At 44.8% G+C, this 25004-nt stretch overlaps 1 protein-coding gene across 2 annotated transcripts in view; it reads right to left on the minus strand.

Moving 5' to 3' along the window:
* The window catches only part of BCAR3 (BCAR3 adaptor protein, NSP family member), a gene marked incomplete at both ends in the record, with an annotated part of 113313 nt that extends 94590 nt beyond the window's left edge, over nucleotides 1-18723 (minus strand). For both annotated transcript variants that reach the window (XM_080692405.1, XM_080692404.1), the window contains one exon: nucleotides 18407-18723. In XM_080692405.1, coding sequence (XP_080548531.1) covers nucleotides 18407-18723 — 317 coding nt within the window. The remainder of the gene's footprint in view (nucleotides 1-18406) is intronic.
* Nucleotides 18724-25004: the final 6281 nt, after the last annotated feature.

A 25004-nucleotide genomic window follows, 5' to 3' on the forward strand; every position in this document is an offset into this window, starting at 1 on the left:
CGACAATTCCACTGCTGAGTATATACCTAAAAGAACTGAAAACAGGCTCTCAAAGAGATATTTGTATACTCACATTCATAGGAACATTATTCATGACGGCCAAAAGGTAAATGCAATCCAACTCTCCATCAATAGATGAATACATCAACAAAACAGTTTATACAATATAATGAACTGTTATTTAGCCTTAAAAGGAAGGAAACTCTGATACATGTTACAACATGGAGGAGCCTTCAAGACATTACATTAAGTGAAAAAAGTCAGTCATGAAAAGACAAATAGTGTGTGATTCCCTTATGCGAGTTTGCCAGAGTTGTCAAATCCACAGAGACAGAAAGCAGAATGGTACCATTCTGTTGGTGGGAAAGAGGAGAACCAAGAGTCCTTTAATGGTGTATATATCAGTTTTGTAAGATTAAAAGAGTTCTAGAGATGGGCTGCACAATAATCAAGTGTATTTATTAACACTATAATATGTACTTATTAACACTACTACTGTGTACTTAAAAAAAAAAGCTAAGACAAAGTAAGCTGGGCACAGAAAGACATGACTGCATGATGTCACTCATGTATGGAGTCTAAAGAGTTGATCTCATAGAAGCTGGGAGCAGAATGGTGGCTACCTAGGCCGGGGAGAGTGGGATGCAGGAGAGGTAGAGACAGGTTGGCCAATGGGTACTAAGTTACGGTTGGACGGGAGCAAAAAGCTCTGCTGTGCTGTTGTGCAATGGGGTGAGTACAGACAACAGCAACGTACTGTACGTTTAAAAAGCAAGAAGAGCCGGGCGTGGTGGCGCACACTTGTAATCCCCGCGCTTGGGAGGCGGAGACAGGAGGATCGCGCAGGTTCGAAGCCAGTCGCGCTGGCTTAATAGACCCTGTTTCCAAATAAAAAAATATAAAATAGGCCTGGGAGTGTAGCCCGGAAGTAGAAGGGTATCCAGGAACCGCAGTACCACCAAACCAAACCAAATCAAACCAAACCAAATAGTCTTGTAGCCTTTTTTTAAATTTTGGTCGTTTGGTGGTGGTACAGAGTTTTGTGGGTTGCTGAGTCTCGCTAAGTTGCTGAGGCTGGTCTTGAACCTGTGATCCTCCTGTTCCTATAATTATTTTTAAAAACTGAATTAGTAGTTCAATACCTGCCCATAAGAAAAACATCAGGCCTAGACAGTTTTTAATATTTAGCAAGTCCTGTCAAACTCTGGAATTACTTGTTACTTGAAAATTACATAAAGCCCTCCAGCAACTTGAAAAAGAAGGCCTAACTTTGATACCAAAAGCACACAAAGTCAGTGAAAAGAAGAAAAAGTACAGGCTAATCTCACATATGAGTAGATATAAAAAAATTCCAAGCAAAATCTTGACAAACCAAGTCTAACAACATATAAAAAAAATCATAGTGAAATTAGTTGAATATGTGAAAAATCTATTAATACAATTCTCCACATCCAGAGATTAAAGTAGAAAAATAACTTTGGGCTTCTAGCTGATTGGGGGAGCTTGCACACCTGTGATCCCAGTACTTGGGAGGCTGAGACCAGAGGATCACAGGTTCAGAGACAGCCTAACTAACCTAGCAAGACTCTCAACAGCTTAGCAAGCCCTGTTTCCAAATAGGAAATGAAACAGGGCTGGGGGTGTAATAACACACACACACGAATCTATATAGAACTTATAAGAAAGCACAGGTTGAAAGCACAGGTTTCTAAATATGAAATATGAAATATGAAAGCATTATGAGAAAATCTTAGAATTCAAACTTACTGAGGGTAGGTAGGGACTAGAAGACTTTTAAAGTATGGAATGAGCTCTCACTTTGTGGGTGTCTATTCATCATAAATTAGCTCATTCCTCAAACACTTAACTGAAATGCAATGCAAGGACACTTGAGCTGAGTGTAACCAACAGGCCGAGTCGGTATTGCCTGAAGTCATGGAGACAAGGAGGACAACACTGCAACTCTGGGGTCCATGCACCAGGATATATTGCACAATCAGAAAAGAAGACCCCGGCAACTGGGAGTTCTGCCCTCTATTTCAACCGGGTGCTTCAGCGCATTCACACAGGCTTCAGAATTCTTTTTTTTTTTTTTTTGGTGGTACTGGGGGTGGAACCCAGAGGCTTTCTACCTCTGGGCTACACTCCCAGACCCATTTTATATTTTATTTGGAAACAGGGTCTCACTAAGTTGCTGAGAGCCTCACTAAGTAGCTGCGGCTGGCTTCGAACCTATGTGATCCTCCTGTCTCAGCCTCCCAAGCGTGGGGATTACAAGCATGCGCCACCACGCCCATCAGACTTCAGAATTCTAAGCCTTGACCCCTTGTTCTCCAGCAGGAAGCCCCATCAACATCTTACAATCTTGGTTAGGGAGAAAAGGGGATAGACAAAAGAAAGAGAGCAACAGACTATGATACTACTAAGATTTTGTATGTACTGGACAATATTCCTTTAATTATAATAGAATTAGATATATGTTATATATAACTATATATAGTTAGAATCACATTCTATTAGATAAGATTAATGTGTAGGATAGTTCAACAGTCTCGTTTTCTAGCCTGTTAACTGATATATTTCCCACCACAGCAGCCTCATCTCCTTCTTACACTCCAACATATCAAAAATATGTGGAATTCCCTGGATCAAAAAGCCTGGAGTCAGCTAGTCGTGGTGGCGCAAGCTTGTAATTCCAGTACTTGGAAGGCTGAGATAGGAGGATCACAAGTTCGTGGCTAGCCTCAGCTACTTAATGCCCTCTGCAACTTAGACTGTTTCGAAATAAAGGATAAAAAAATAAGTCTGGGGATGTAGTTCGGAGGTAGAATGCTCCTGGGTAAACTAACACACACACACACACACACACACACACACACACACACAGCATGGAGTTCCCATCTTAACATTTGCTCTCACATGTGGGACCACTCTTCCCCCCACGCCTCCAAACACAACTCAGAATTAATAACATCTTCTTAGTGCTCCTTTCCTGCAAATTATGAAATTTTATGATAACAATTATATTTCAATATATCATGTGCATTCTGTCTATTTCTCTTACTAGACTATGAGCTCACTGAGCCCAGGGACCATGTTTATTCACTTTTGCATCTCCAGAGCACAGCTGCTCAAAAAATGTTGGTTTAAATAAATGCGTGTATGTGTGCACGCATGCATAGGCATGCATGCATGCATGCACCCACGTGCACATACTCCACTGTGCAGAAGCCCTGGACCCCTACCCTTCTCCAACACACTCCATGGGTTCACCAAGGGAGGAATGTGTTGGAGGGGGAGGGGAAATTAGAGGAGCAGGTGGTTCTGGGACCACTGGGCCTCCTCATTAAGATCATTTAAGCCACAGCCTGTGACCCAACTGTGACTCAGACAGAACTCTCTGCAACAGAATGTCAGTGCTGCCAGGGCAGAGTCTGGCTCCCCGGCCCCACTGAGACCAGATGCTTTCAAAGTGACACTGGCAGGTTTGCTGCTGTTGCTGCTGCTAACCAATCTCTGTTTCTGGCTGCATTTGAGATGCCAGGGAGGAAGTTAACCAGGGAGACAGCCAAGAGAGAACAGAGTTTGCCACAGTTACCATATGTTTACTAGGAAAAGAGAAGAAATAGACGCTTAGCACAGAGCTGACCTTGCAAGTGGAGTAACGACAGCTTGGGAAGTTATCAGCTACCTGTGCTTAGACGGACAGGTTATTTACTGATACTGGGATTCACACTAAGGTCTTACCCAAAAGTTACTTTTTTGGTATAGGCAGGGGACTATTGTTTGAATTTGACTTTGCTAATTTTAAAAGGGATATAGCTCTAGACCTGCGGAATATAACACTTCTAGATGCACAACTTATGGAAATACTTGTTTCATCACCTTGCAAAACAAATGAGAAGAGATTCATTCTTCTACACCCCACACCACATCACTGATCTTACTTGTTAAAGTATATTTCACTTGTAGTCGGAAGAAGTAGGGATAGAGCTTTTTTTTTTTTTTAAATATTCTCCTCCCAGGGTTAATACATGACATGAGAAGTGACTTGATATTAATACGGAAGAGCATTAGGGAAATTCATTCATGAGTAAGCCAGGAGATCTGCTTTCCAGCAGAGAGGAGTCTAGACGGAAGCTCACTGCTCTGTAGAGGAGGGTTCGTCCTGCATTTCTGATGTCACAGCTAAATATTCCACCAGATGTGAGCTGGGCTGCCACATGTAACCACCTCTCTTCATCTGAATATTAAGCTTCAATTCATGCTCCTAAACCACATTATCTTCCTTAACAACCAGAGCGTGCTGCTGACTCATTCTGAGGCTTCAGTTCTCTAAACCCTGCGATATTTCTCCCCTGAGGCTGTTAAACCAAACCCCGGGGCTTCGCTTGGTAATTAAATGTGAAGTCAGGACGTGTCTTTGTCCCTCTCTATAAAGTTTTGTGCAGTTGAGTTTGGTTGGGCTGAGGGTGGTAGAGTTCTTACCTAGCATGGGTGAGGCCCAAATAAATAAAAAATGAAAAATAGGGAAGAAATCAGTTTAAAAATAGTAAAGGTAAATTTGGTGTGTAGTTTAAAAATACCAAAAGCATTGTTTCTGTATGTCATGTCTGTCATTCTGACATATTAGCTATGCCTCCAAGAGTCATGGTATCCACCCCTGTGGTCTCTCTGCAAATATCATTGTCTGAATGATTTTAATTGACTGCAATGGGGCAAAGGTCACAGCCTCCAGCATGTTCCATGTGCTATGGCAGAGGCTAAATCTTCCACCCAAGGATATTTATTACCAATGACTGACACTCATGCACCTGCCTTCTCAACCTTCCTCTAAGTTTCCAACCTAGTAATCCCAGGAAGAAAAGTTAATCTGGTATGACTTGCTTTCAGCAAAGCCCTGCCAGCTACTGATGGTAGCTGCTTCCAAAATCGAGTATTCCAAAATCGTTGCCCTAATAATCCATCTTAAAGCACTTCCTGAATTCAGAACCAAGCCTATCATTTTGTGGATTAATTTACCTCCCTATCTCTTTTTTAAATTTATTTATTTTATTTTGTGGTACTAAGGATGGAACCCAGGGGGCATTCTACCGCCAAGCTACACCTCCAGCCCGATTTTTATTTTTTAATTCTTCATTTGGAAACAAGGTCTCACTAAGTTGTAGAAAGCCTTACTAAGTAACCGAGACTGGCTGCGAACCTGCGATCTTCCTGTCTCGGTCTCCCTGGGATTATAAGTGTGCGCCACCATGCCCGGCTCCTACCCCCTTTTTAGAAAGTTAAAATACTTCTGCACCTGCATTTCCCCTACAGACCTCTGTATTCCCAATCTTGCTCCTAGGGTCAGTGCTGGCTTAGCGCCCTCGGCTTCACGCTCCCTCAATCTTGCTTTGGGCTCTGCTTTTTCTGGTCGCCTCATGTCCTGGCCTCTTCTCCCTCCGTTTGGTGTCTCTCACACACCCTCTCCTTGCTCTTACTGTTCCAAACATAACTTCTGGAAGCCCTTTCTGTGGCCCGTGGCATTTCTGGCACTCTGATTCTTGTCTAGCGCGGAGCGACCCTCTGATACCATCCTTGGTTGCGTGACCTGACCCTTCCTGGGTCTAGGTCCAAGGCCAGGACAGCACAGAGGAAGGGGTGGCACAGAGGAGGCAAATCCTGAGGGAAGGGTTTTCTTTTCTTTTCTTTTTTTTTTTTTTTGGTGGTACTGGGGGTGGAACCCAGAGGCTTTCTACTTCTGGGCTACACTCCCAGACCTATTTTATATTTTATTTGGAAACAGGATCTCACTAAGTTGCTGAGAGCCTCACTAAGTAGCTGAGGCTGGCTTCGAACCTGCGCGATCCTCCTGTCTCAGCCTCCCAAGCGCGGGGATTACAAGCATGCGCCACCACGCCCAGTGAGGGAAGGGTTTTCTAGAAAGTACCACCTACAATCAGCAAGTCAAGGAGAAAAGGGAACATGATACCTGCCAAGATGTTAAAGGTCAGAGGTCAAGAGGAGCAAAACTGCTTGGTTAACCAGTAGAGTGATCCCAGGGCTATTCTGTGGGTGGGAAGTTAGGTCAGAAGTAAAGAAGATGGAGAGAACAGGGGTTGGTAAGGTCAGGTGGCTCCAGATGGACCTTTCTTTCTCAGACAGCTGTGAACAACTTAAAGGTATGGCCTCTCTGCCTCATTTCCGGCATGTGGAACAGAGCTTGGCACATGGTGAATGTTTGACATACTTGTAAATAAACACATTGAGTGGCCCCGACTCATCACACACTCGGGGGACCCTTTAAATGAGTAGGTTCTGGCTGGAAATGGTGTTTTGTGCACATCCTTCAACAGAGGTGCTACTTGGATGGTCCTGTGCCTCTTCCTCCTTGGAACTAAGACCAGAGGATTGTTTTGGGTTGTTCCAAATCATGTTTCCTTTTTGGACTCTAAGGCTATGGGGCTATGTTGGGTTTTTTCCCCTCAACTTTGGGAATCTTCCTTTTACAGTCCAGAGTAGGCTGAAGATGAGGACACACTTATCTCCTCAGCAAGGAGAGATTCTGAGGTCTGGTTCTTTCTAAAACTCCTGTTTCTTCAAGGAGCCAATTCCAGCTTCTATGAGTCAGTTTCTATCTCACTGAAAAATAAAGCAAGGCCTGACTGATGTGTTCACCAGCTACAGCAAAAGAACAGCAATTAAAATGCCTTCGCTGCTGGGCGTGGTGGCACACGCTTGTAATCCCCGGGCTTGGGAGGCGGAGACAAGAGGATCACGCAGGTTCGAAGCCAGCTGCGCACGCTGGCTTAGGAGACCCTGTTTCCAAATAAAAATATAAAAATAGGTCTGGGAGTGTAGCCCGGAGGTAGAAGGGTTTCCAGGAACCCCAGTACCACCAAAAAAAAAAAAAAAAAAGCCTTCTTTACTCTTGTTAAAACAGCACAGTATCTTGCACAGTACACTCTGGTGAGTTTACCTAGGAACCCAAGGCCAATACGAAGTGGCACTGGTTGATAAAAACGACCTAGTCATGGATTAACTTGTGCTCAGCAGAAGTCTAGTGCCAGCACTAAGCTCAAGGCCACCGCTGGCAACAGTCCTTCAAATTGAATAGAGTAAAAACGGGAAACACTGTACCAAGGCCAATATGTCTCTTGGCAGGCAGAGGGTCTGGCATTGGGGAAGCATCAGGCTTCAGGCAGTCTGAACCCAAGCACAGCACTTTTGATAAAAGCAGATGCTTTGTTTGGCTGGTGTCTATCGGCCCTTCCTCCACTCCCGCAGTCACCCACCAGCCCCACTGACTCCCCAACCCCCTCTAAAAGAGTATTTGTAAAGGTTTCTTCTCAGCTGGCTCAAAGGCAGAATAAAAGGGCTAGGCTTTTGAGATAACATCCTCAAGGCCTCTCAGAGGAAGCTCTTCAGCCAACCAGATAAAAAGGACATATGCCCTCGACCTGCTTGTCCTGCTTGTCGGCCAGGCACCTGTCCTAAAGGTAACTGCCACCTAAACCTTGGACAAGCAGCAACTGCAGATATCCATGTACATAATCTGTCTACAGCATGTCAGGAAACAGCTGAGACCCATTAGAGGAGTGTAATCATCACGCCACTGACACAAGTCTGCAGGGAGGGATCCCTGGGGAAGAGGTACTTTAATCAAATAGAAAAATTATTAGCTGGGTGTGGTGGTGGGTGCATACCTGTAATCCTAGTACTTGGGAAGGTGGGACAGGAAGATCACAGGTTTGAGGCCAGCCTCAGAAATTTAGCAATGTCCTCTACAACTTAGTGAGACCCTGTTTCAAAATAAAAATATAAAATAGGGCTGAGGGCCGAGTTCAGAGGTAGAATGCCCCTGGCATTCAATCCCCAATACCCCCCACACACATAAAAAAACTTACTTAAAAAATCAAATAATGAAGAGATACAAATGGCCAATAAATACATGAAAAATGTCCAACATCATTAACAGTCAGAGAGATGCAAATCAAAACTACACTGAGATTCCATCTAACCCCAATCACAATGGCAATCATCAAGGAGTCAAAAGACAACAAATGCTGGTGAGGATATGGGGAAATTGGAACTCTACTTTTGTTTTTGTTTTTTGTGGTACTGGGGATGGAACCCAGGGGCATTCTATCTCCGAGCTACACCTGTAGCCCTATTTTTTATTCTTTTTTATTTTCAAACAGGGTCTCACTAAGTAGCTGAGGCTGTCTGCAAACAGTGATCCCCCTGTCTCAGCCTCCCAAATGCTGGGATTACAGTGTGCACCACCACTCCAGGTTCTAACTTTTTTTTAGACCAGTCTTCTTTTCAGATCTCCAGGTTCATAATGCCAACTGTCTGTCTGGTTAGGACCGCCATGAGACACTCAAAGGTCTCAAACTTAGCATATCCCAAACAGATGTCTTCATCCATCACCCAACCGCCACCCCGAGGAAAAGCAACCAACCAAAATAAAGGATCCTTGTTCCTCTCCCAGTCTTCCCAACTCACACACTCAGAGCCACATCTGTTTTTCTCTCCTCCACCACATCCAACCCTCAGTATGTCTGGTAGACTCTACCGGCAAAATGTGCTTTGAATCCACCCACTTCTCTGCCACCACCTAAGATCAGACCCCTAACCTGTTCCCTGTGCTTTCACAACCATCTCTTGCCCATCTCAACCTCCTTCCCCAACAGTCAGTCCTATGCAGAGACACTAGACAATCTCTAAAACCCCCATCTGATCATTCATCTCTCGCTTTAAATTCTTTATAAGTTTTCCTCGGCCCTACAGAGAAAATCTAAACTTCTTACCAAAGTGTACGCCAGTGCTGTCCAACAGAAGTATGACCTGAGCTATATAAGTAATTTTAAATATTTTAAACCAGGCATGGTAGTGTCAACTTGTAATCCAAGTACGTGGGAAGCTGAGACAGGAGGACTGCAGGTTCACAGCCAGCCTAAGCTACTTAAATGAAGCCCTCTGCAATTTAGTGAGATCCTGTTTCAAAATAAAGAATTTTTAAAAATAGAGCTGAGGGTGTAACTTGGAGGTAGAATGCCCCTGGCTTCAATCTTTAATACCAAAAAATAAAAATAAAAATAATGAATTTTCTAGCAGCCAATTAAAAACAGAGAGAAACTGGTGAATTTTAGTGATATTATCCCAACACATTGGAATACAAAATTTATCAATGAGACATTTTCTCTTCTCTCTATTAAATCTTCAAACGCTCCCTCCCTCAGAGAGGCCCTGCCTCCATGACTGAGCAATCGTGGTCCTCTGATGGTATCTACGCTGCATGTCCTCATTTTGTACCTATGAACTGGTTGATGTGCTTGTCCCACGGACCCCCTGGGAGCTTCTTAAGGATGGGGGTCGTGACAGGGGTGTGCCAGTGGCCCGATACCTGGCACAAAACAAACCTAATATCCACTGGAGAATGAATGGCAAAGACATTGACATTTAGCACAAGAACATCAGGCAGGGGCTGGCCAGACCGCAGAAGACAGGCAGGCTCTGTTCTGCGTGTTAATACAGCGGTCGGCTGATGTTTTGGTGCCCTGTGCCGCTGTTACCCTCATAAACTGGGAGTGTCGGCCAAAATGCATCACCGTAGGGCAGAACCAGATAAAGGGATTCCAGCCAGACTCCATCAACCCGTGGGAACTTTCTCCCATGGAAGCTGCAGGCACTGAATGTGATCTCAGGTTACCTGGGAGGATTAGGAGACTCCCTGGATTCTGCCTCCCAGGAGGCAGGAAGGGAGGGAACCAGTCAGCCGGAGCCCCCAGCTTCCGTGCTAGGCACCCTCACAGGTGATAGATAATATTTGATCCTCTGAGGCACCCTTTGAGGATGTGTAGATTCAGAAAGGTAAAACAACTTGGCCAAGGTCACAGAGTTCCCCGGTCTGGCTGCTAGCATCAGCCTTAAGGTCACTAGCAGCTTTCTTTGGTAGCCAGCTGCATCAACATCCCAGCGAAGGCCTCAGTGACCTTCAGAGTCAGGTGTCCACGCAAGCTGAGCAGCAGAGGAGTAACTGGTGGTGACCGTGTGGGGTAGAGCAGGCGCATGGCCGCAGAGGAGCCGCCCAGGTGTGAAGCCAAAGCACTCACACCCAACAGAGCCTTCAAGCTGGGCGACCAGTTACCCTTCACGGCACTCCTATGGGGGCATTTTGACTCTCACTTTATAGTTTAGAGTTTGCCTACTTGCACATTTAGTAAGTATCAAAAACAGGGCTCTGAACTGAGACCTGCAAGTTTCCCGTCGAATGGTTTTTTCTCTTCTTCACCAGAGTCATTTACCTTTGATCCCGTTTTTGTACATAAATCTGCAATTATAGACAGTCCACACTGCATATAGGCTAAAGGAATCATGAAAGACTTTAACAACTTGTAAATAACAGTGCAGTCCTCCAAACAAGACCAAACATGCTTGTCTTTGGGGTCCTTAAGAAGAGAGAGCTAGATATTCTGTATCTAATCCTAAAGATCATCTCATGGGGGACAGACTGGGTGGTGACCATTACGAACAGCAGAGCGGCTGTAGCCTGAGGGTGTTTTGTCCACTTGCTTCAGGCAGCGCTGGCCACTCGCCAAAGAACCATCAAGATAAGCTCTTTCTGAACAACCATAGCAATGAGGACTTCTTGGCTCCCAAATCCATATGTGACATGAACATGTATAATAATTTGGAACTTGATAGCACCTTCTGTTTACAATATTAACATATTCTGTAAGGTGGGAACAACTCAGAAGATTAAACACCTCTCCATCCCCAAAGAGCATCCGGAAGCATCCCAGAAACATGAGCTAAAGCAGGTCTGTCCTGGGGCAGGCAGAGGAGATGGCAAAAGCTCCACTCAACAAGGACTGCACTGTGTAATCTCTGTTTTTTTTGAGGGGGGAGGGGTTGTGGCTTGTAATCAGTGTTTTTTTTTTTTTTTTTTAATCCTTTAGTTTTCTCCAGAAGAACAGCTGAGAATGCACAGACCCCAGCCTTTTGGTTTAAATCATCCTTGTCGGTGCAGGATTTGGGACTATCATCAGGCAGCTGGCAGACCTGCATTCCCCATTCTCTGGGCTCCTTCCAGCCTGGAGCAGCACGAGATGCAGGGGCTGAGTCCCCCCCGACCCGGCTGCCCTGGCCTCAGCACACCAGGGGCCGCCAGGGCAGAGCACGCACCATTCCTCGGAATTCACTGACCCAGCCACAACAGCTGCACTCACACCAAGGGGCAGTTCAAAATGTTAGGAAAACACGACTTGCCATTTAAAAAGTAAAAATTCAGCCAGATGTGATAATGCATGCCTATAATCCCAGTATTTGGGAGGCTGAGAAAGAACAATTGCAGGTTCATGCTTAGCTAGTGAGACCCTCTCCAACTTAGTGAGACCCTGTTTCAAAATAAAGAATAAAATTAGGGCTGGGAGTATAGCTCAGAGGTAGAATGCCCCTGCGTTCAACTCCCAGTACCACAAAATTAATTAATTAATTAATTAAAGCTGGGTGTGGTGGCACACGCTTGTAATCCCAGCATTCGGGAGGCTGAGACCAGAGAACTGCGGTTCGCGGACAGCAGCAGCTACTACTTAGTGAGGCCCTCAGCAACTCAGTGAGACCCTGTTTCAAAATAAAGAATAACAAATAAGGCAGGGGATGTAGCTTGGAGGTCGAATGCCCCTGGGTTCCATCCCCAGACCGTCAAAAATAATAATAATAAATAAAAAATAAAAAGTAAAAATTCAACTCATGGACTCTTACTTTCTAGAGATATTCTTGAACTTCAAGCTGTTAAAAGCCATTATCAGAGCCAGGTGTGGTGGTGCACTCTTGTAATCCCAGTACTTGGGAGGCTGAGACAAGAGGATCAAAGGTTAGAGGCCAGGCTCAGCTATTTAGTGAGGGCCTCCTCAACTTAGTGAGACCCTGTTTCAAAATAAAGAATAAAAAATATGGCTGGGAGTGTAGCCTAGAGGTAGGATGCCCCTGGTTCCATCCCTGGTAACACACACACACATACACACACACACGCCATTATCACCCTGCTTTATTGGATAGAATCTATTAATCTAATAGATTATTATTATTATTATTATTATTATTATTATTATTATTATTGGCGGTACTGGGGTTCCTGGAAACCCTTCTACCTCCAGGCTACACTCCCAGACCTATTTTATATTTTTTTATTTGGAAACAGGGTCTCTTAAACCAGTGAGGCTGGCTTCGAACCTGTGCAATTCTCCTGTCTCCACCTCCCAAGCACGGGGAATACAAGCGCCTGGCTAATAGATTATTTTTAAAGCGCTATGTCTTTTTCTTCCTTGCACATAAAAAGCTTCGTATTTGCAAACAGCAGACATGACCGTGTATAATTAAAAAACTATAGGTGTTTGCATGGGGACCTTCACACTGCAGATTCTCTGATGTGCTTTGTGCTGCAGGCTAGTTTGTTTGCTTGTCTAGGGCGACAGCCTGCTTTGTTAATGAGAAAGCTGTCATTACAGAACTTGGTTCTGAAGAGAAACAACTGAAACAGTTTTTCAGAGGGCAGCACTGGCGTAGCCCAGAGTCAGGTCTTTAAATGTGTGTGTTAAAGTTTGCATAGATCCTGTACCTTACACCTTGGCTTCAACTTTAAAGACCTGATGTATGGCACAGCAGCTTACTTACTGCCTGGGGAAATGCACCGGATTTTCACGAGGGATAATTCTGCAGACTTTCTGGCCACTGTCAGTTACAACACTTGTGACTAGTCAGTCAGCTCCCTTTATGCAAACAAATGAAACGCTGCACTGTCCCACCACACGCTCCATGCACAAGAGGCAGAGGAATTAGGCCCTCGCAGCTGTTCCCAGGAATGCTGCATCCATATACCCACAGGCAGGAAAAGGACCTGAACGGTCTCTAGGCGCTGATCTCTCAGCTATCCAGGCAACACAGACACCCCAACAGGAACCGGTCCCCTCTGTGCCCAAGGAAGGTCCCAGATTCACACACAAGTCCATCCCTGAAGATACATGAATCAAAGAAACAGCAGCCGAGTAACGCTAATGTCGAGAGGAAATCCCGTCTGCGGGCTTCTCGGAGAAACCTGGCTCTGCTCTCAGAACAAAGGCTCCTTCTGTGACATCAAGCAGCAGGTTTAAGAGATCCCTGGCTTCTGCCTTTGGCCACCTTTCAAAACCACAAGTACATCCAAGGGCAGCCAAGAAAACAAGAAAGCCAAGAGATATGGTCCCTGAAAGAGAAGACCAACTCCGTCTTCCAGGCCTGCCGTCTGCCTGGCACTTGACAAATGATGTTCCATGCTCCCCAGAGGGGGCTCCGAGGTGCCGGATTCAGAAAGAAGAACGACCCTTTCCACGCAAGAACAGAGCCCAGAGGGCGCTCACAGCTGGCACCAACATTCTTGGCAGGCTGTGGAGCACAGTATTTGGGGAAGGTTCGAATCCTAGCGCGGTCATCCACTAAGGTGTGATCTTGGGTCTCTCAACAGCTCTGAGCCCGTTTTCTTGACTGTAAGTGGTAATGGTGATAATGCAGGCTGCAGTGTCTCTTACACAGGGTTACTGATGTTCAGACAAGAGATTTACAAAAATATTCTTTAAAACTAAGGAATTTACAATATTTTAAAAGTAAGCTGGATACAGTGGTGCAGGTGGATAATTCAAGCTACTCAGGAAGCTGAGGCAGGAAGATTGAAAGTCTGAGGACAGCCTGAGGAACTTGGCAAGACACCATATCAAAATAAACATATAAAATGGGTTTGGAAGCCGGGCCTGGTGGCGCATGCTGTGTAACCCCAGTACTTGGGAGGCTGAGACAGGAGGATCACAGGTTCAAAGCCAGCCTCGGCAATTTAGCAAGGCTCACAGCAACCTAGTGAGACCCTGTTTCCAAATAAGAAATAAAAAATCAGGCTGGGGATGTAGCTTGAAGGTAGAATACCTCTAGGCTCAATCCTCAGCACAAAAAATACAATGCAATATAATACAATACAATACAACACAATAAAATGGATTTGGGGTATAGCTCAGTGGTAGAGTGCTTGCCTAGTATGTACAAAGCTCTAGGTTTAATCCCCCCACACACACACAAAGATATTTTAAAACTACAAAATGTAAGAGATAATTTGGGAAGATATAACATATGTGGATATGATTGTTTAATAAAGCAAGTTTTAGGTCAAAGGGGCAATTTCCTCTGCTTTGCCTGGGACCTCCTACAGGGTGAATTTCCAGTTTGTATTCAATAGTAAAGTAACTTTTTTAATGATCAATTAGCTAAACATATTTGTTGGCTGAGAAAATAGCAAACTTGAAATAAATCACAGTAGTTCCCCCTTCCACCCAGGTGAATACCTAAACACACGAATCATACTAAACCCTATATATACTGCATTTTCTCCTATACAAATATACCTATGATAAAGTGTAACATAATTTAGGCATGGTAAGAGATTAATAACAATAATAAAATATAACAAGTATAACAATGCACTGTATATCTTGGCAACCTCAGCATATATCTTTTTTTCTTTCCTCGTTGAGTCAAAAACTTTCACCTTTTCACTAAAAGAAGCACTTTATGGCTTCTCTCTGGCATATCTGAATTGCCAGCGTCACTACTCCTGCACTTTGAGGCCACTATTAAGTAAACTAATGGTTACTTGAACATAGCACAGCCTTACGGTGAAAGTCAAGATGGCTACTAGTGATGAACAGGTGGGTAGCATGTACAGTGTGGGTGCACTGGGCGAAGGGATGATTTGTGTCCCCGCTGAGATGAACAGAACATAGAAAGATTTCTTTATGAGGCACAGAATGGTGCACAACTATAAACTTACAAATTATTTACTTCTGAAATTTTCAATTTAATACTTTGGACGGCAGTTGATGGCGGGTAACCAAAACCTCCAAAAGCAAAACTGCGGATAAGGGGAGATTCTCAGGCCAAGGAGGTGTCTGTGTGGATGGCTTCCTTCTCAGTGTAGGTGGGGATACATGGAGAAGAGGTCTGAGCTATCCAAGATAAGACTGCTATCATCATGCCAACACCAAACATGATGACCTGGAAGGTTTTCAGACACGACATCTGGCAAGTTACTGTCAAGTGAAATTAACCCTTAAAGACACTATGCAAGGAAAAGCATGTTGTGTGAGCTGGAGAGGGTGGTTTGTGTTCCCCTTTAGCTCTAAGAGTTGAATTAGAGATGTTCTGCTTCTCCCTCACTCTTTCTGCTGTGGCACCTTAGGCCAAACCTCCCTCCCCAGAGCCTCTGGTCCTCCTTCATGCTGGGTGTCTCTAGCTCTTCACATGCAAAAGCTTTTTTTTGTATCATGACTTGTTCCAAAAAAAGAACCGAGGCAGCTAATAATCTTATTAGGAATGAGACAGAGAGAGACATATTGATACAGGAGACTGAGGCAGGAGGATCACAAATTCAAGGCCAGCCTGGGTAACCTAATGAGACTCTGTCTCAAAATAAAAAATGGCTGAGGATATAGCTCAGTAGTAGAGGTCCCTGGTTCAACTGCCAGGACCACAAGCAAACAAGCAAAAATATAAAGTACTTTGAACTCCTTAAAATCAAAAGGCCTCAGATTTTTAAAAAAAATGTTAGGAAAATAAATATGTTAATAATAAAGCTAAAGGGGTAGGACTTGACAATCCTCTGACTCACAACTTTTCGCCGTCTCACTCAGCGCGATTTTTGAAGGATATGCATTTGTTACTTCCTGTATTCATTTTTAAACAATAAGGTATTTTAAGCTAAGGAGGGGGTAGGATGCGAATTTGGATTAACATAGTTCTAAATCAAAAACAAACCCTAAGCCAGCGGCACGTGTTAAGTCTTCCACAGCCTGGACTTCAAACTCAGAACTTGCGCCCACCCTCTGATAAGATCTCTCGCAGAGATCTGACCTCTGTCCGAGACAGTTTCCAAGTCAAAAAGCTTTGAACCCCTGGCAGGGCGGCAGCTTGGACCTTGGGTGTTTATGAAGGACTTCCTCAAGGATGACTTCATTACCACCTCCTCCCTAACTGTCCCTTCTGTCCAGTCTTGCCTGTGAGAGTTGGCACCCAGCCAGAATCTCAGAGCTTCCAAGAGTGAGTTTTTGAACCGCCTGTGTCCAGCACATGGCGGAAGTTATAAAGAGTGGTCCACAGCAGTCAGGGAAGGGCTGGTTCTGACTCTACTTGGTGCAGCTCGGCTCTGGTGCCCGTCTTGGGCAGGCCACAAGCTGTCCTTGCTGCCTGCCTTCTGTATTCTTGCCCATTACGAGGCACTGATGTGATATTAACAAAACTGTGGCCGGGCGTGGTGGCGCACGCTTGTAATCCCCGCGCTTGGGAAGCGGACACAGGAGGATAGTGCAGGTTTGAAGCCAGCCGTGCTGGCTTAAGAGACCCTGTTTCTAAATTTTAAAAAAGTATAAAATAGGTCTGGGAGTGTAGCCCGGAGGTAGAAGGGCTTCCAGGAACCCCAGTACCACCAAAAATAAAAAATAAAAAACAACAACAACAAAAAACTGTGCTTAGGCACCTGTTAGCTCTCTGAGCTGGGAAGTCATCTCCTTAGACTTTGCAGAGTAAGTTAAGGACCCTCTAATCCCCCAATTACCCTGGGCAGCCTTCTGATCTGGCCTCAAGAGACATTTCAGGACTCTCTAATGCAATGAAATATATGGGCTTCCACTTACTTTCTTCTTATACTACTGCAATAATGAAACTAAAACTAAGTCTGAGTTTCTGTCTGCCTAGCTCTCTACCAACATCTACACTACTCTCAACTTGCCACACTGCAGCCCCAGGTGCACCAGCTTTCTTTTGGGGTTTTCAAACATGCTGAACTTGTTTCTACCTCTAGTTCTTTGCACTGGATTTCCTTATACCTAGAACCACCTGTGAGGCTCCTAGTTGCTTCTTTCATTATGAAAGTCTTAGCTTAAATTATCTTCTCAGGGATCTGTCCACTTTACCAAAACAAACAAACAAACAAACAAACAAACCACAAAGCAAAACCAACCCCCCCCCCCAAAAATCCCATGCTCAATAAATTTTCAGCATTGATTTCTTCTATGGCATTAATCATAACCTTCAGGTGTCTTATTTATTTACTTGTATTTATTATCTAAGTCTCTCACTGAAATATACATTCTGAGAAGACACTGCCTCAGAAGCACCATGGTAACCTATTCACATATTTCCCCCACCCTAAAAAGGGCAAAAGCAGATTGCCATAATAATTTGGCTTCTAGAATGACTTCAGTGTTGGACCAGCCCTTCAATTTAGATACTCAGGAGGACTGACTAGAATTTTCCTAGTAAAACCCTGGGGTCTATAAAAATCAATATACTCTAATTAATATAGGTTCTCATCATGTAGATACTGACCCAAAAAATGAGCTGGGAGCAAAGTGGCTTTCTTTGCTACAAGGTGGACAAAAAGAGAAGTAACAGAAGAAACCACCCCATTCTTTGCTGATAGCATCACAAGTTGCTGATCTTCTCTAACAGGAAAGGGAGTGCAAAACTAGCTCTAACAAGCAGACGCCAATCACGGCCAGGCCCATTACAAACCCAGAGAAGTACCATGACAACAGAAAGGCTTGTTTACCCTGTCCCTGGCATGGACAGGGCAAAATCAATTCTAAAGCTGACCTGAGGATATATCCACACAACATTTTATTTCAGCATGTTGACAACTAAATATAAAGAGATAAAGGTCCTAATTTATAGAGTTCCTGGCATCTCTATAGAATTGAATGGATGTAGTTCAGAATCTGGTGCCATGATTACAAATAAAAAGTGTGCTTTCTTTTAAGGGACTTAATAATACAGAAAATTGAATTTTAAAATATTCTCAAATATTAGATGGTATTAAGAAATGATCAACAATCTTACATGTTATGGTTTCTTATTTGCAGTATATATACATTGACTCCTTATCTTTGAGAGACACATACCAAAGTATTTATAGATAAAATAAGTTTATCTGTAAATGAGATTTGCTTCAAAACAATACTGGAGGTCAGCTGAGGATGGGAGGCTGAGAATGGGAGGCTGAGGCACAGGGGAGGGTAAATTTGAGGCTAGCTTATACAACGGAGCAAGACCCTATCTCGAAATAAAATTTTTAAAAAGGGTTGAGGCTGTAGCTCAGTGGAAGAGCACTTGCCTAGCATGTGCAAGGTCCTGAGTTCAATTCCCAGTACTAAAAGAAATAACAAAAATAACAACACTAATCATAACACCATTAGAAAAGAAAAAATGACTAGAAATACAAAGTGGGACAGGCTCTGAGTCGCTACTCCTTCAACTTTGCATATGTTTGGCATTTTTCCTAATACAAAGATTTTTTTTTTAAAAAAACTCTTTAAATCATTTTCACTCATGAAATTATAGCCAGTACCTGAAAGTGAAGGTTTCTCCTTTCCAGTCACGCATCAGGCTTTCCTGGATGATGTCCGGGGTCAGAGGCGAGTTCTGCCGTGGGGACTTGGCGTGTGGGAGGGTCCCCACGTGACTGACGGTGTCACAGGACCTTATGGGAGGAGGGCCCTTTTTCTTCCGTGGAAGTGTGCCGTGTATAGACACGTCTTGATAGGCATCTGTGCGATGCTCCGCGAGAGGGGACTTGCTGCTCAGAAGGTCCATGGAGGAGGCCAGGGGGAACTGGTGATTCATGGCCATGTTTCTGGGAAAGCTTGCAAACTTTCCCGCAGCCATGATTCTAGACCCTAAAAAGGAAAGAAAAGAGTAAAGGATAAAGCTAAGAAACAAGGACTGATTTCCTACCTACAAAAGGAAAGGGGAACCTGCCATGTAATGAAAGAAAATATTTACAGAGCATTAAAAGACAAACAACACCAGGCATGGTGGTGGCACATGCCTATAATCACAGTAGTTGGGAGGCTGAGAAGGAGAATCACAGGTTCAAGACCGGCCTCAGCAACTTAGTGAGACTCAGTTCAGCAACCTAGCAAGACCCTGTTTCAAAATAAAAACTTTAGGCCGGGCGTGGTGGCGCACACTTGTAATCCCCGCGCTTGGGAGGCGGAGACAGGAGGATGGCGCAGGTTTGAAGCCAGCCATGCTGGCTTAGGAGACCCTGTTTCTAAATAAAAATATAAAATAGGTCTGGGAGTGTAGCCCGGAGGTAGAAGGGCTTCCAGGAACCCCAGTACCACAAAATAAATAAATAAATAAATAAATAAAATAAAATATAAAAAAAAAAACTTTAAAACGGAGGGGGCTCAGAGGTAAAATGCCCCTGGAATTCAATTCCCAGTACCACACACATAACAAGATTAAACAACATCTTAAAGCATCACAGTGAGTCTAATAAGAATGGGAAGATTAATTATCTCCCTCTTTTAGGATCCTACAGAGAGATCTTCCTGGGTTGGCAGCAAAACCAGAAAGGCAAACACATCTCAGAATTGTTAGAAGCATCTGAGACATTTTCTTATTCCAGAGGACTGAAGCAGTGCTGAAGCACAGCTAACCAAAAAAGGTTATTCAAGAAGAACTCGTGATCTCAATAATGCATGCATCAGAGAAAACGTTACAAAATGTTAATTCATATATTTCCCCCAAGATGCAAAGAATAAGAACAGGTGGGGATCGGTGGGATTCTTCAGCCACCAGAATGTCCCCAGTGTCAGGTCTCAGTTGTGCTACCCAGGGCAGAATGTTTCTGACAAAGACTTGATGCTTATAAATAAATCAATGTTCTCTAATTAATGAAGACAGGCCGGGGTCAGGGGTCAGGAGGTGGGCCATTCTTCCATACATCAACGGGCTCAGCTGCAGAGGAAAGCCCCCGGGGTGGCAACTCCAAGTATGTCATTCCCCAGAGGGGTGCGGAGCCCGCCTGCCACCAGCAGGGAAAGCACTGCCTATGGGTGTCTATAAAGCAAGGAAAAATAAAATAAAGGAAGGAGAAGATAAAAAGTGTGTGTGTGGGGGGGGGTGATCAGGGCAGAGGGAGAGAAGAAAATGGCACACCAGGCTACAGAAGTAGCTCCAACAATCATTTCCAGCTCTGAACAGCAGTGGAAGTGTTCACCTTGAGCATAGTTCTGACCTAAGTCAAATCATGTAAGATAATTTAAGACCAACACACAGAGGAAAAGAAACAGGAGCCCCAATAAAAAATAAGGCTAGCCTCTGGAGACATAAGGTTCCAGAAGCTGAACCACACAGTTGTGGTATCAGACCCCGCTCTGCACAATGGGCAGAGCAGCTGAGCCCAGCGCACAGCCCACCCCGAGTGCCTGGTGGGAACGGCCCTTTGCCCCAGCCCGTCCTCGAGCTCGCACCCCCACTCCTCACTGAATAGCCTTTCTGCTGTGTTGGTGGGAGAAGAGAGTGAGGGTCACCACTGCACAGTCAGTTTTACCCAAAAACAGGAACTTGGGATGTGGCTTAAAGACTACCGCCATGGACTGACAGAGGTGGGATCAGGAGAGACAGCAGAAGGTGCAAAGGAAACACACTATGTATGCCAGACAAAAGGTCCTTACATGACCCACTGCTCCCTCGTGCAACAGAAAAAACTCACAAGTGCCAGGGACTGGGTGAAAGGCTCCTTTAGTCGAGGGCGATAATTCTATCCCCGTCCTCCATTCTTTGCAAAACCTGGGAATTCTGAAGCTTGTCTGCTCCACGTCCAGCTGGGACCACACAGAAGGCCTGGCTCACAGCAGGCACAGAGCAAGAGGGCCCTGAGTCCGGTGAGGGCCCCTCCCAGTTCTGGCCAGTACCTGGCACACTGTCAGCACTTGCTCAGTGTTAATCATTGTTATTAAAAAAGAAACTGAATTCCCTCGCCCCTGCACCTGACCACCAGTGACGTACACCACTAGGACTCCTCACCCTATCTGCACACACACCCCAGAGCTGGGAATTTTGCCTGTTCAAGTTACCCATGCTTTCCTACTTCAGAGACAGGTCAGGATCATTTCAAAGACCCGTTGGGAAGGGCACCAGCAGTACCCTACAAAGCCTCTTCATGTAGAGGGGCCATATCGCTCATCAAGTCAGTTCCCAGGCTGTATGAGGGCAGGAGTTACTCAGCCGTGGTACCTTTGTCAGCTCTAAGTCCTAGAGAAAGACTTGAAGTGAGGGACAGAAGCCAACTGGGGAGAGCTAAGGGTGCCAGGGAAGTCACTCTGGCTGGTGGAAGTAACCCACCAAAGAACAAGGAAGAACTGTGACCCAGGGTTGTGGCCAGGGAAGAAAATGGAAGAACAGATTGAGAAGACATGGGGAACTCGAGATCTCTGGCTGAGAAGAAGGGGCCACAGCCATGGGAGGAGGGCCTGATGCTAGAATGTGCCAAGTAGTTTCAGAGGGGACCCTGCAGGAGGAGGAGCAGCAACTCCCTGCTGCGTGTGAGTTGCCATGGGGCAGTTCAGTCTAGAGTTCAGATACTAGTATGTGCACTTAGGGGTGAGGGCAAATGCAATTTTTGTTTTATTTTGTTTGGGTACTGGAGATGGAACCCAGGAGCATTCTATCTCTGAGCTATACCCCCAGCCCTTTTTTTTTTTAAATTTTGAAACAGGGTCTTGCTAAGTTGCTGAGGCTGGCCTTGAACCTGTGATCCTCCTGTCTCAGTCTCTCAAGTACTGGGATTTCAGGCATATGTACCACTGCACCTGGATGTAGATACAGATTTTTAAGGGTTATTAACATAGAGGGAATATTTAAACCAGAGAGTAGATCCCCTAGCTTGTTATCATTAGATGTGATAACGGATGTGAAAGTATCTCTCCTCTTAAACTACCAGGCAGTATACAGTCTGCATAAACTGCATCCCTGCTCTTTCTCACCTATCACGACCCAAGTGAGGAATGATAACATAAAATGGTATTTATCCACCTGGCCGCACAGAAGATTCCTTTGAGAAACTTAAAAATCTTGATACCCGGGCCACAACTGAAACAACAAAATCAGAATCTCTGTAGGCAGGGTATGGGCACTCTTGTTTTTAAAGCTCCTCAGTAATGTCCAGTGTAGAGCCAGGGCTGGGAACCACTGGATCAGTGGGTCTCTGGCACAGAGTAATTTACACTGGGTAACAGAATCAAAAGATAAGGAAGGGACATCACTCAGTTGATAGAAGCATTTATTCTTTCAACACACACGTTTATGAAAGGCCTCCCATGTGGCTGGCACTATGCTAGGTGTTGGGGACAGTGTCAAAACAGACAGAAGGGGTCCCTGTCTTCATGAAGTTAATATTATGGAGGAAGCAGACAAAAAGTAATGGCTGTCATGTCCACAGTTCTCAGTTCATTCTTCCAGACAAGGAATATAAGTGTTCATTCACTGGAGATAGTTCCTCTGAGGGCTTACATGGAACCAGGGCTGAGATACTGATAGATGAAGTCCTGCTCTGATGGAGCCTATATTGTGATGGGAGAGTCCAAGAGAACAAAGAAAGTAAGGCATGTATTACCCAAGTCACACGTGCTCCACAGAAACAGATGAAATGATAGAAGACCCTGGCTGGCATGAAGGGCTGCTTCACATTACAGTGACCTGGGGAGGCCTTTCTAAAAAGGTAACAATGACAGGAGACCTGAAGAAAGAGAAAGAGAACAAACCCATTAAGAAAAGGAGTTCCAGAGAGGGGAGCTGGCAAATGCAAAGGCCTTGAGGTGGGAATAGACAGTTGCAGCAGCATCATGGAGGCTCCTGGCTCTGGCTCTCATGTTTTCTCTACCTGAAGATGTTTCTGTCTTATTCTTCCTAGTCCCTATCTGCTTCTCATGTACAAAAATCAAAGTGGCAGGACCTAGAACCTAGGTTTTAGAGCCTGATATTTTCAGGTTCAACCTCTACTCTTCCTTTCTAGATGTCTGGCCAACAAGTTATTGTAGCTGCCTGATGGTCCATTTCTCACTTGCAGAATGAGTTAGTAATTCCTAGTTCATGGGATTGTTGTTAAAACTCAGCGTGGCCATGTAAGTGAAATCAAACACTCAATAAGTAGCAGATCTCCTCTGAGCGGGGCAGAGGCAACATCTGTCTTGCTTGTCTGTTGCATGCCTACTATGGTAGGGGTTCACGAACCAAGTCAGTGCAGCTGGGAAGGATGAGGAGGGAGATGTTTAAACCTAGAACATCAGATACAAACACACCGAGCCAAGTAGGATACAGACACGGACACACAAACAGGCACACCAAGTGTGCTACATATAGGCTTTGAATGAAAGGCCTGAGGCCGAGCATGGTGGTCCCTGCACTTGGGAGGCGGAGACAGGAAGATAGCGCAGTTCAAAACCAGCCGTGCTGGCTTAAGAGACCCTGTTTCCAAATTTTAAAAAATGTATAAAATAGGTCTGGGAGTGTAGCCCAGAGGTAGAAGGGCTTCCAGGAATCCCAGTACCACCAAAATAAATAAATAAATAAATAAATAAATAAATAAATAAATAAATAAAATTAAAAAAAAACAAGGAAATGAATGAAAGGCCTGGGTAAGACTGGCCATTTCAACTTGACCTTTCTCTTTAGACAGTCCAATGCCAAATATTGGATATATTCAAAGGTCAAAGATACTACACCTTGATATAAAGTAGGAGAATTCCATGAATGTTAAGGAGAGCAAGCCTGACAAACCTTAACCCACATGCTGCCTCCGGGACCATGGCCAGCCCCTGTGCGCGGAAGCATTTGTGAACAGGGCCCAACTTACTTGCTTTACTAAGACGTGTCAAAGACACTGATGAACTATGCAGAGACAGGGAGCTCACTTGTTTGAGTTTTCCTCTTATTTCTAAATTGGGATATTTTCAAGGTAAAGTCATAGGTGGTTATCTGATGAAGGCCTTAAGAACTTTCTATCATATTTTAAACTCTGGAAATGTCACCATCTCTGCTGCCCTACTGTGACCATGACAAGGAATTTACAATTAGTACCTGCAGTTTTCTTGTTTTTTCTTGTTTTTAATCTTCTCTGAAGACTCTTAACAGGGGGGGAGGCTAGAACACCACCACAATTTTAAAGAAAATGGTTTGTCCACTTAGAATTAAGTTTTGTTTAGGCTCAGGAATTAAGAGTATCCTTTATTTTATTTTATTAATTTTTGTGGCACTGGGGATGGAACCCAGGAACATTATACCTCCGAGCTACACCCCCAGCCCTATTTTTTATAAGTTCTTTTGAAACAGGGTCTCACTGAATTGCAAAGAGCCTCATCAAGCAGCTGAAGCTGACGTGAATCCTGATCCTCCTGTCTCAGCCTCCCAAATGCTGGGATTAGAAGCGCCACCATGCCTGCTATCCTTTATTTTTTAAGTCAACTTATGAAGTCTAGCCAAACGATTAAAGTATAAATAACTTTTCCATGGATTGTGTTTCAAGTAACACAGCACGGGATTTAGACGATAAGGCCATAAGATTAGCACCCACTGACAAGCAGTTCTTTCTATATGACTAGGAGATTGAGATCTTGGCTAGTCACCCTGGAAATGTGAAGTTTCCAGGCAGCAGCTTAAAAAAAAAAAAAAAAAAAAAAAAAAAAAACTGGAATCAGGAGGTGGGGAAGCGCTTGGCGTGGCAAGGTGTGTTCCCAGGTCCCTGGCACACTCCTGCAGGAGCGCTCGGCCTGCGGGCTCCCCAGCACTCACCGGGCAGCCCCTTCCCACCGGCCGCGCCCCCCAGCGCGGACCCTCCCGCTCCACCCGGGCGGCTCCGGGAGATCACACTGACCTTCCCTGCACGATGCGCTTTCCGCGGAGAGGTCTGGGCAGCCTTGGGAGATAAGAGTCAAGGTTTGGACGACTCTGAAGGCTCCGCTCTACTTTCCATCTCAGCCAATGGCTTTAAGCAAAAGCAGACTCGAAGTTGGGCAAGCGAGTTTCCCCCCCTATGCACCTTGCTTCCAGCGAATTACACCAAAGCCCGAGCTCTCCGCCGCCCCGCGGAACACGCGGCCCCGGGGCTGCTCCGAAGCCGGTCTACACCCGAGGAGTCGTTTCCAGCTGCGGGCGCTTGG

Source organism: Muscardinus avellanarius, assembly GCF_963383645.1.
Source record: "Muscardinus avellanarius genome assembly, chromosome: 3".
Classification (NCBI taxonomy): Eukaryota; Metazoa; Chordata; class Mammalia; order Rodentia; family Gliridae; genus Muscardinus; species Muscardinus avellanarius.